Genomic DNA, 13,067 nt, shown 5'->3' with positions numbered 1-13,067 from the left:
ATATATATCTATCTTCTATCTCTATACATACACATATATATATATATATATATATATATATATATATAAATATCTATATGCATACTAGGGTCTCAATCTCTGCTGATAAGGTACCTGTCCACGCTGCCACAGCGCTATAAACCCATGCCGACACAATGGCCGGTCTGGGTAGTATACTAGAATGTGCACGCTATCTGCAGGATCCCTGAGAATAGCTAGTGCTACCGTCTGTGCAAACAGGACACCCTAGGGGAAGATTCTCAACACATCCTGGCCCTAGTTGGGAAAGGATACTGCCTGAGAATTTTTTTGTGGGAAGCTGCAGTCTCTTGTCTGGAGATTCCCGCTCTTTTTCCTCATGAGAGGGGAATTTACCTCAGCTTTCTTCCCCTTAACATGTGTACCCTTGTGTCAGGGACAAATGAGTCATCAGTGATATGCAAATCATCTTTATTACAATAATCATATATTGAATACCTTTCAGCCATCTTGGCTGTAACTTTGCATTATCGTAGTCGACACTGGAGTTAAACTCCGTGTCGATACCAGTGTTTATTATTTTGGATAGTGAGCTTTGAGAGACTCTGAAGGTCTCTGTGACATAGGGACAGACATGGGTAGATTTCCTGTCTGTTCCCTAACCTTTTGTGCAATAAATTCACCTTAGCACTTACACATATCCAAACGGGTGTCGGCGTTGTCGACGGAGACACCCTCTCACACACATATACGCTCTATCACCTCCTTAGGGGAGCCTTTTACCTCAGACATGTCGACACACGCGTACCGACACCACCCACACAGGGGATGCTCTATTTGAAGACAGTTCCCCCACAAGGCCCTTTGGAGAGACAGAGATAGAGTATGCCAGCACACACCCCAGCGCTATATAACCCAGGGATTACACTACAACTCAGTGTTTACCCAGTAGCTGCTGTATATACAAATTTTGTGCCTAAATTTATGTGCCCCCCCCGCCCTCTTTTCACCCTTTGTGTACCAGGATACTGCAGGGGAGAGCCTGGGGAGCTTCCTTCCAGCGGAGCTGTGAAGAGAAAATGGCGCTGGTGTGCTGAGGATGAAGGCCCGCCCCCTCAGCAGCAGGCTTCTGTCCCGCTTTCTGTGTAAAAAAATGGCAGGGGTTTTTACATATATACAGTGCCTGACTGTATATATGTATTTTTATGCCAAAAGGTACTTCAATTGCTGCCCAGGGCGCCCCCCCCCCCCCCCCCAGCGCCCTGCACCCTACAGTGACCGGAGTGTGTAAGTGTGCTGGGAGCAATGGCGCACAGCTGCGGTGCTGTGCGCTACCTTAAATGAAGACAGGAGTCTTCTGCCGCCGATTTCGCCGTCTTCAAGCTTCTGTTCTTCTGGCTCTGCGAGGGGGACGGCGGCGCGGCTCCGGGAACGGACGATCGAGGACAGGTGCCTGTGTTCGAACCCTCTGGAGCTAATGGTGTCCAGTAGCCTAGGAAGCACAACTTAGCTGCAGGCAGGTAGGTTTGTTTCTCTCCCCTCAGTCCCACGTAGCAGTGAGTCTGTTGCCAGCAGAAGCTCACTGAAAATAAAAAACCTAACAAATACTTTCTTTTACTAGCAGGCTCAGGAGAGCCCTCTAGGAGCACCCAGCTCTGGCCGGGCACAGATTCTAACTGAGGTCTGGAGGAGGGGCATAGAGTGAGGAGCCAGTGCACACCAGATAGTACCTAATCTTTCTTTAGAGTGCCCAGTCTCCTGCGGAGCCCGCTATTCCCCATGGTCCTTACGGAGTTCCCAGCATCCACTAGGACGTCAGAGAAATACACAATATCTTGTGAAACACCTACATTAAGTAATAATCCTGATGCATTTAGCCCCCTCAGGTTACAGAATATAGGGATAGCAAACTGAGTGAGATACACGAAATGGAGGTCACACAGCAGCTATATGCACACACACATTGTCACATTGTACAATGCAGAAATAATGACATGCAATAAAACTGCACTGGACTAGCAATACAGAGTAATACTAAGTAAAGCTATACACTCAATAGATATAACAATGCACAGTAAAGACTGGATGTATATCACAGGGTACTTGTACTATATAACCCTGACTAAATGCACTTTTTCTAAACTAACATTGTCAGCAGACATGTAGAATACTTAAGTGTCCTGTAAAATGCACAGCGCTGACATACAGGCGGCTTTACAGAGGAGGATTTGCCGAAACAGTCCCAGGATCAGCTTGTCCTAATGGCGCCCAAACGCTGACAGGGAATGAGGGAGAGAGAGATATGCAGCTCCAGGGTGGGAACATTTACTCTAAATGGCTCCCTGGGGTTGGGGGAGGGGCTAAAGGTCAGAGCCTTATCCCCTTGCTGGACTTCACCACTGGGTACTGTGGGCCTTAGTAAACCGATTTTTGAGAGAATCCGACCTGTGCCCTTGCCATGGTGGTCTAGTGGGGTCCCTGTACAGTGTCCACGCCAGCGCGTGCGGTCCGCTTCCCACCGGCCATGCTGGATCGCGGTTTACAGCGGGTCCCGCCTGGGGGACCCTTTTACCTCCTCCCTGAATGCGGCCACATGATCCTGGAGAGCTGCAGTGGTGTGTGTGTCTGACAGAAGAAAACCGGGGCCTCCGCTGTAAGTACCCGGCAACCATGGTGCGGGAGTATACAGCGCCGCTGGGGGAGGTGATGGAGCTTCAGCAGGAGATGTCTGACAAAACTGAACTCCTGTGTACGGAGACGGGGTTATAGAGGAGGCGGAGCTAAACATTCTGGGAACAGTCAAAGCTTTTAAGCCTGTTGGTGCATCATGATCAAGATCCTACTCTACACCCCAATGTCATTCCCTGTAGAGCCCAGTGTACCCCGCAGCAGAAATTGATGTTTTAAAAAGGCATACAACTTCAAAACCGTTGAACTTATCACCCTAGGATTTGGGGGATTTATATCCATGGCTGCATTTATAATATTAAATTTCATCACAATCTGAAACCTGTGTTGAGTTGGTGTGGAATAACTCATGTAGAGGACTGCATATGTTTACAGGGTAGAAGATAGGACTGAATCTTAGACTTCGATTTCCTTCAAAAGATAAGCCCTCTAAAAACTAGTCACGGAAATTGCGTTCCATGATTTTAACCATACAATGCGCCTGACCATAACAGCTAGCCCGGCTCCCAATCTGCCCTTCCACCAGCTGGACCACTGATTGCAATACCTTTAACTTCGAGTTCAAATACCCTTAAGACTATAGTGAAAAGCTGATGCATGTTGTCAAAATTGTTCAATGCTGAGTGTTGGACTTGAACCATAACAGAAGGAACTGACTCACCCTTAGAGACACAATCTGAATAACGAGAATGGTCTCACAGTGACATGACTTATTCCACTACAATTGTAGCTAGCTATGAGGCAGCTACTGTCTCCTCTAAGACCTTCATGCAAAACAGAAGTCAATAGGGATGGAAGAGCCAAAATTGGCTCTACTAGTCCCTGTAAAGAGACTACCCTCCAGGCATGAACATCTGATGTTGGATGGACAGAACCTCTAGGAAACAATCCAATGAGCAGGTATTTGTTTGATTTTTAGTTTCTGATCAATGTCTGAATCAGAGATGTACGCACATGCATATGTAAGCAGCGCTGTGTGAGAATATGCAAATGTTGCTGCTGCCTAGATTTGTATTGAGACTCCAGCGACGACTCTGCAAATCCCAGCAGCAACCACTGCACATCACTCAAATATCTGAGTAGCACCATGGACAAGCAATATGGCTGCAGGAAATAAGATGCTGGAGAGACAGACTGTGACTGCGATCCCGAACGCAGCTGCAAACATGCCCCCTAAACAATCACAACACACCTGCATTTTTGCCTCCACTCCGTTACCTCCCACTAACGCTCCCCAACGGTCAATAACTTTGCAAATAAATCCTCTCTGCAAGTGCAGTCACAAGCCCATCGTGGCACATGCGTAGGGCTACTTTCATGTCTGGGAGACTGCAGGTAATCACTAAAAACGGGATTGTGCAAATCACTGAATCAGGCCCCAAGTACTGAAGAAAGTTTTGAGAACCTGCCTTGAACAACAGATCATACAATTAAGAAAGAACATAAATTAAATAAAAAATACTAAGACAAAAATAAAAGGTACAATACTCCATGGCAGCAGTTAAAAACCTGACGAGATTCTGTTGGAAGTGGTATAGAAGGGAGGAGTAAGATCAGCAAGTCTGGTTGAACTAGTGTCTTAGTCCAGCACCAAAGCCCTCTATACTCCAGGTACAGCAGTGTCCCCAATATGGAAGAATTAGAAATAACAGGGAAGAGAAAAACAAAACAAAGAAAATAGTTTTCTTATGAGTGAACTCCCAGGCAGCTACTGGGGCATAAAGAGTGGGGAGCTTGAGCTCTCAGAGGAGGATTACAGTGCCACATTGATCAGCACCAATTAGCGCGTTTACAGAGAAGATTTTCATACATAATTTCTCATTCATCCATGGGGGACAATGGAACCATGGGTATAGTGGAGCACTAATTTTTATTTATTTTTATTTCGTTATTTTTACACTGAGCAGTCAGCGGGAACAGAGTCACAGATGCTCCAACTGCCGCTGTAACATTTCCCGGCTCCACCAGCCCGTGCACTGACGATGTGGTCAGCTATTTGTTTTCACAGTGAAGGGTCTAAATGCATGGTCTCTTTTTCATCAATGTCTTCCTGATGGGGTATAAATTATCGGCTTTGAACAAGCTATAGTGCCGTGTGATGCTGCATATGCACTCATCACACCTGTACTTGTATCACTGAGCAAAGGCACAAAGCACGATGATCTCAAAACATGAGTGCCGAGCCAGTTGCAGAGTGTGTGTGTATATATATATATATATATATATATATATATATATATATACACACACACACACATACATAGACACACAACAAACATATATAAGAATTTATAACTAGCATGACTTCAGACTTACCATCTACCTGATGAGGCTTCAGCTTTGTCACCAAGTTTCTGTGCACCTGGACCAGTGGTTCTTTGGTCTCCTCATCTTCATCCAGAACCAGTTTTGTTGTGATTGGACACTTAACTGGTGAAGCATCTTCTACTATAATGACCTAATTAAAACACCAAAATTAGTTTCTGATCTATTCAGTCAAATATATTCAAAAATAAATTGGGCACTGAAAATAGCTCACTTCTGAAAACACACCTATATGGGGTTTTTTTCGTTACTAGAAATATAATACATTTCCCACACATGAATTTGAGGCCACAATTTCAGAAATGAACCCAACACACAGGAGAGAAAAAATTGAGCAAAGCACTAATAGGTATTTTTTGTTTTCCTACCTCCCTCAGTTTCTCCCGTTCTCGCTCTTTCTCAGCAATTCTTCTTCTTCGCTCTTCTTCCAATTTCAAAGCTTTCTGAGTTTCTGTCCGCAGCTTGTCATCTTTTAAAATTCTTCTGATCTTTTTCCGTCCTTTTCCTGGAGATTTGGAATCAGAGTCGTCATCATCATCATGATCGCCATCCTCCGAATTACCCTAAAAAAAACCAGGAAAGAATAAAATACGTAATTCTCTAAGGATGTAGCGCAGACCGGTTGTGCATGACCACTGTCACTCTTGCTTACTGCTCGGTGTGTTCTACACAGTTGCAGGCTGTATACGGTTGTACAGTTATAGAGTTCATTGAAATGGAGAGACTGCTCATCACCGGTGGAGGAATTTATGGAAGGAAAGCATTCATAATTCAGCATGTTTTGGCTTGAGGAGAAGAGAGTGCATGAGTTGTGGCGTCTCTGTAGTGCAGGGATGGGGAACCTTTGGCCCTCCAGCTGTTGTTGAACTACACATTCCAGCATGCTCTGCTACAGTTTTGCTACTTCGCCATGCAGAAACTGTTGCAAGGCATGCTGGGATGTTTTTTATTCAACATCAGCTGGAGGGCCAAAGGTTACCCATCCCTGCTGTAGTGGGCTGTCGACAGTTTAGTAAAGTGTACACATTGATGAAATTACGACACTGAACATCTGCAGAATGTCAACATGTTCACAATGTTGAAATTACAACATTCTGCAGGGACCGGAGTACGAGACTACAAGTTAGTGATAGCAATAGACACCGCTTGAAGCACCTCAGGATCCTCCGGAAGTCAACAAGACATCATTGCCGTAACAGGAATACACTACTAGAGCCGCCTGACAGGCAACCAGGGACGTTGTATTGACATTATAATCATGTCAACATGATTAACATTTGCAGTCTGCATTCTCGGCAGTATTGAACCACAAGGCACAAATTCACCCTGTACTGAAAACACCAAAATTACAGATGTATCCTTATACATCATTGTTGAAGTTGCACTAAACTGCTTCTCTCGGCACAGCAGGTGCCGTGAGACTCTGCTAGCGTCAGAAGTCTCTTTTGCATCTTTTTTGGCGAAAATGCATCTTAGTCACAAAGCAATGGGGAAGGAAAGGTCATATAATTTGACTTTATTTCAATTAAGTTTATTTACACACATGGTGGTTTACAAGAATGCATAAACATTTTTAAAGTCTACCAAAATCTACAAACAGTGAAAAAAAGTATAACACTTTATAACAAAAAAAGATTTGAGGAAAACACGTGCCAGCAAATATACAGTGCATCTATGACAGCTATGAAAAGAACTACAAAAGGGATAGGAAGTGTCGGTTGTAAAATACCTTGGAATCACTGGAATCCTCTTGGATTTTAATCCTCCTCCTCTTCTTCTTCTTTTGCTTCTGTTTATAGCTTCGCTGATCTGCCTCTTTCTTTGCTGCCCTGGAAAATCCCAACGAGCCACAGATCTTTTAGTCTTGGTTTTTATGGTGTATTTTATTTATTTTTTAACTGGAAGACTGGTTGAACTGTGTGTGTGTGTGTGTGTGTGTGTGTGTGTGTGTGTGTGTGTGTGTGTATATATATATGTGTATATATATATATATCTACAAAAGTTACCATTTATTTAGAGACATTTCTTTAGCGTAATCTCTCTGCTAGTAGTCCTTCCATACTTACAATGGCAGAATATGCTAACAAGTGGCAATATTACTGCTGGTATCTACAACGATTTTCATTGCAAACCATTAATTGGTTTGACAGCTTAGTGTTCCACTAGTTAAACTGAAAACTGTACTTCATGTACAGTGTGGGAATGTAAAAGAGGATATTGGTATTTACCGATGAATCCCTTTTTCGAAAACCATAGCGGACACTGGCACAACTTCAAGACTGTGGGGTGATGATGGTGTCTTACAGGGAGCTGGCACTTTAAATAATCCAAGAAGTGAAACAGGCTCCTCCCCCTCTATCCCCCATCATCCCTCAGTTATGTATTAGCCGAGAGGAGACGGGAACAAGAGAACAGGACTATACGAGGGAAGAGAGCATACAACAATCAAACAGAACAACAATGAAGGCAAGAGAACAGCAACGAGAGGGCGGCCAGTGTCCCCTATGGCTTGCGAAAAAGGGATTTATCAGTAAGTACCAAAATCCTCCTTTTCTGACAGGCACTAGGGGACACTGGCAGGACGTCAAGACCGTGGGGACGTCCCAAAGTTTCCCCCCTGGGCGAAGAATGCTGAGGAACTTGAAAAAACAAGATAGACAAACCATGAAGATGAAGCCACAAAAGTATCCAACTTGTAGAACTTGGCAAACGTATGAACTGGACCAAGTGGCTGCTCTACAGAGTCATGGTAGCCCCCTACTAGCGGACCAGAAAGACGCTACTGAACGTGTAGAGTGGGCCACAATGGATAATGGTGGTCACCTAGATTGGTGTAGATATGCTTGATGAATATTCAACCGAATCCAGCGGGCCAAGGTATGCTTAGTAGCAGGCCACCCTCGCCGCTCAAAATCATAAAGCACTAATAAAGCATCAGTCTTTCGAAACGGTGCTGTCCGTTCCACGTAGATCTTCAACGTTCTTACTACATCCAGAGAAGAAGGTTTCCCAGAGTCCGCCTGTAAGGACAGTACCACAATCGGTTGATTGATATGAAAAGACACGACCTTGGGAAAAAAGGAAGCATGTGTTCTCAATTCAGCCCTATCAGGATGAAAAAGTAAGTAGGGAGGCATACATACAAGAAAAGGCACTTAATTCAGATACCCTCTTGGCTGAAGATATGGCTAATAGAAAATCAGTCTTTCAAGTAAGATAGTTAATATCTGCATCTTCCAAGGGTTCAAAACAGGGTAACTGCAGATAATCCAGCACAGATTCAAGTCCCAAAGAGCTATAGGGGGAACAAACGGGGGTTGTACCCGAAGGACCCCTTGGAGGAAAGTTAGCACATCCGGTAGGAGCGCCAGGTGTCTCTGAAAGAAAATCGATAAGGCAGATGCCTGAACTTTCAGGGATCCTAGACGAAGTCCGGAATATAAACCTACCTGAAGAAAGAGCAAGAACCGTGAGAGACGAAAATAATCTGATTGAAACCCTTTTCATTCACACTAAGAGATATAAGAGTGCCAGATGCGATAGTAATGGGCTACCGTAGCATGTTTCATGCACGCAACACCGTGGGAATCACATTACGGAATCCCTTTGCGTTTTAGGATGTCTGCCTCAAGAGCCATCCCGTTAAATGTAGTCGTGGTAAATCTGAATACATGAAGGGCCCTTGTTGGAGTAGATCCGTTCGCAGAGGTAGAGGCAGAGGATCGTCCGCTAGCAGAAGGCACAGATCTGAAAACCAAGCTCTCCAAGGCAAATCGGGTGCTACCAAGATCACCGCAACTGACTCCCATTTGATTCTCTTGAGAATTTGAGACAATAGAGGAAACGGAGGAAACACGTATACTAGGTGGTACGGCCAAGTCACGGCCAGAGCATCTACAGCCTCTGCCTGAGGATCCCTTTTTCTGGAGATGTATCGAGGAAGCTGATCATTGAGATGGGACACCCCCAGTGCTGTGTCAGAGTCTCGAACACCTCTGGGTGAAGTGCCCATTCTTCTGGATGTAGATCCAGACGGCTGAGGTAGTCTGCTTCCCAATTGTCTACTCCTGGAATGAATACTTCTGAGAGGACTACAGTGTTGCGTTCGGCAAACAGGAGAATGAGTGTCGCTTCGAGACTGCGAGTTCCTCCCTGCTTGTTTACGTTCGCTACAGCAGTCCAGTTGCCCGACTGAACCTTTACCGCCTTGAATCTAAAAACTTGGGCAGCTTTTACCACCGCATTGTAGATCTCTCTCAGTTCCAACTCATTTATTGGCAACAGTTATTCCTGTGAAGACCAATGACTCTGAAGATGGAAGTCCAACAAAACTGCGCCACATTCTCTGAGGCTGGCATCCGTCGTTCGGAGCGTCCAGTCCCATACACCGAACCACCTGCCCGCAATGAGGTTGTGCAGTTGGAGCCACCTAAGAAGCGAAAGTCGCGTCTCTGGAGTCAGTCTAACTGTTGAAGGTGTAGATGTGACCCCGACCATTGACGTAATATCAAGCTGGAAAGGATGTGACTGAAAATGGCCGAACTACAGAGCTTCGAAAGCTGCTACCATTTCCCCAAGCAAACAAGTGCATAAATATACGTTATGGTAAGAACTTACCGTTGATAACAATATTTCTGCTAAGTCCACAAGATAACAATGGGATATGATGAAGTGTCAGCGGATTTGTACCAATCGGTCAAAGCTTTTCCGACCTCCCAGCATGCAACGGGCCCGTCCATATATCCCCGCCTCCTTCCTCAGGCAAATTAGTTGTAATCCAAAGCTCAAGGCAGGAGCATCATAGATAGCCCTAATCAGGCGATAAGAACACACATGCACACACTTCCGTATAAGGAGGAAGAGGTTAGTGAGTAAAAGGATCCTCAAATCAGGTGCGTCAGGGTGGGATCCCTGTGGACTTAGGAGAAATACTGTTATCAACGGTAAATTCTTACCATAACGTGTATTTCTCCGGCAGGGTCCACAGGTTATCCATATGATAACAATTGAATTTCCCAAAGCAATTTAGTGGTGGGGACGCTCCTGATTGGACAGGAGAATCCTTCACCCGAATTCAGAGTCATGAGAAGAAAAGGTACCCAAGGCATAATGTCTAATGAATATGTTAATGGAAGACCATGTGGAAGCCTTACATATCTGTTCTGCTGAAGCACCACGTTGTGCTGCCCATGATGGAGCTACCTTACGAGTAGAGTGAGCAGACATTAGCCGGAACAGGGAGATCAGCCTGAGAATATGCTTCTGAACTCGTCATCCGAAGCCATCTTGACAGTGTCTGCTTATTAGCAGGCCATCCTCTCTTGTGAAATCCGTAGAGAATGAAGAGAGAATCCGTCTTTCTGATGGCACTGGTACGATCCACGTAGATCCTTAATGCACGGACCACGTCCAGCGATGCATCTCCCGCAGAAAGGCCCGGTACCTGGAAAGCCAGGACTACAATTTCTTCATTAAGGTGGAATTTAGACACCACCATCGGAAGATACCCAGATCTAGTTCTGAGAACTGCTTTATCTGGATAAAAAAAAATCAGAAATGGGGAATAACATGATAATACCCCTAAATCTGATACTCTTCTAGCCGACGCCATAGCCAGTAGAAAGAGAACTTTATCTGTCAACCATTTAAGATCCAATTTATTAAGTGGTTCAAATGGGGCAACTTGAAGGGCTTTCAGGGCTAGACTTAAGTCCCAAGGCACTGTAGGAGGAACAAAAGGAGGTTGAATGCGCAGCATTCCCTGGAAAAAAGCACACACATCCTGTAAATTGGCAATTTTTTGCACTCTCAAATAAGCCACCTTCAAACCTTTATCCATTCCTGCCTGAAGGAATGCTAAGACCCTGAAAACTCTAAAAGACTTAGGGTCCATTTTCTGTTCACTGCACCAATGTATATAGGTTTGCCATATTCGGTGATAAATGCGAGCTGAGGAAGGTTTCCTTGCTCTGAGCATAGTTTGAATTACCTATTGTGAGAATCCTCTTGACTTCAGGATAGAGGTTTCAAGAGCAACGCCGTCAAAGACAGTCGATCCAGATGTGATAACAAGGACCTTCTTAGATTCTGAATCAGCTTTCAACGTATGTAGCCAAACTGCTCTGTGAGCAGCTATTGTTGAAGCTGATGCCCTGGAGGCAATAGTGCCCATATCCAATGCTGCTACTTCCAAGATCATTGCAGCCTGTTTTATATGAGCTACATGGGATTTTTGCTCTCTAGAAGCTAATGAAAAATCCCCCCCCCCCTCCAACCCCCAATGCATCAGCCCAGGCAGCCACTGCCTTTGCCATCCAAGCTAAAGCCATGGCTGGCCTTATTACTGCCCCAGACAGGGAAAAACTGGTATTTAGAAAACCATCCACTCTCCTATCTGTGACATCATATAATGATGTTGAAGGCAAAGGTAATGTAGATTTTCGCACTAATCGAATTACATGCGTATCTACTTTAGGAGCCACCTCCCTTTTTAAACAATCCCCTGCTGGAAGAGGATAATTGTAATTCCTTCTCTTACGAATTCTAAACTTCTTACTGGGCGTAGCCTAAGCCTCTTCCATCAGCTGATCTGACCCTGGAAACTCAGTCTTAACAGTTTTGGGACGTTTAAACACAGGCGCCTTGGTTTTTAAAACAGGCTCTGCTGAATCCTCTGAGGATAGAATGGCTTTCATTGCTTAAATTAACTCATCTATATTCACTGAGCTGAGACCTTCCTCCTCCTCTTCGTATGCCGAAGTAGAATTTATTGAATGTTCATCTTCCGATGAATCCTCATCTGAATCATGTGTAGTCTGTGAGGGTGAAGATTTACTTACCACCCTCTTATCAGCTTGTTTATTTTATGAGGCAGATGCTGGAAGGGATACACCATAGGTGGGGAGCTGCATGTAACGGTTAATCGTGTAACCTATACCTGGTACAGAAGTTGGAGGAATTAGCCGTTCAGCTATTCTGAATAAAGTCTGTGCAAACATAGCCCAAGGTGGATCCATCTGCACCTGTATCTGCCTTGTATTTTTCAATAACCCCTGGTGAAAGCTAAAACAAGACAAACATGATATGAGTGTTGGTGTTCCTGTGAGTGTACCTTCCTCACCTTTGCCGCTCTTAAACATGGTAAATAATCAACACTTCCACAGTGTACTACACAATTTGTGACTGTAATCACTTTCATGAAAAGGGGACCCGTTTACCACAGGAAAATACGTGTGTGTGTGTGTATATATATATATATATACACATATATACACACACACACACACACACAACAGAATTCCAAGTGCGCAAGGTTCTGAACTCTATAGCAAGGACACCAAAACCTTGATGTTATTCTGCTAGAGGTTATACATGTCCAATGAATTGCTTTTAATAAATTATTGTGAATTTTTTATGGTTGTTGGTTGTATATTAATTGACAATCAGTAATTTTTATTTTAAAAAGTCTGTTGTGCGCACATGGAATTCTGTTGTATATGTTTATTGTGAACCCTTAACTGGCAAAAGGGTTATTCCAAAAGTGCAGCCCCCCTGTTAGCGCAGATTTGGGTACATTTGTGTATTATATATATATATATATATATACACACACACACATATATACACACACACATCTCCTATATATTAGCCCAGAACTGTGGCTTTGTGCCTCATTTGCTAACACTGGGCGGAGTCACATAGCTGGGCGGAGTCAAGCCATAGATCTCACAGATCTGGGCTAATATATAGGAGATCAGGAGATAGCCTTAGGAGATCCCTAATCTATATGTGCGCAATACCTGAGACTGTCAGAGTGGCCGCGATTGTGCAGAGACAACTGCACCACCTTAAGCCTCCGTTGCGGCTCCGACCCCCCTCGGCAGCCATTGGGTGCAAACTCCGCTCCGCCCCACCCCCCGCAATCCATTGGTGGAGTCTTCCCCCGTCGAGCCCCCGGCACACTCCGCCCGCCATTGGCCAGCCGCCGCCAGGACGTGCTGTGATTGGCAGCCTGTCCAGCTGCCACTGGAATGCCTGCCTCCTGAGAAAGAATGCGAGGGACAGCCCATACGGGC

The 13,067-nt window shown here is 44.7% G+C and overlaps 1 protein-coding gene across 2 annotated transcripts in view; it reads right to left on the bottom strand.

Annotated features, from left to right (window-relative positions):
• ATRX (ATRX chromatin remodeler) overlaps positions 1–13,067 on the bottom strand; it is a 561,376-nt gene that overhangs the window by 266,445 nt on the left and 281,864 nt on the right. For both annotated transcript variants that reach the window (XM_063937173.1, XM_063937174.1), the window contains 3 exons: positions 6,722–6,821; positions 5,361–5,555; positions 4,984–5,125 (listed from right to left, as the gene is read on the bottom strand). In XM_063937173.1, coding sequence (XP_063793243.1) covers positions 4,984–5,125; positions 5,361–5,555; positions 6,722–6,821 — 437 coding nt within the window. The remainder of the gene's footprint in view (positions 1–4,983; positions 5,126–5,360; positions 5,556–6,721; positions 6,822–13,067) is intronic.

This window comes from Pseudophryne corroboree, chromosome 8, assembly GCF_028390025.1.
Source record: "Pseudophryne corroboree isolate aPseCor3 chromosome 8, aPseCor3.hap2, whole genome shotgun sequence".
Taxonomy (NCBI): domain Eukaryota; kingdom Metazoa; phylum Chordata; class Amphibia; order Anura; family Myobatrachidae; genus Pseudophryne; species Pseudophryne corroboree.
Note: the sequence above shows the minus strand (reverse complement) of the source record. Positions and strands in the feature narration are given on the sequence as shown.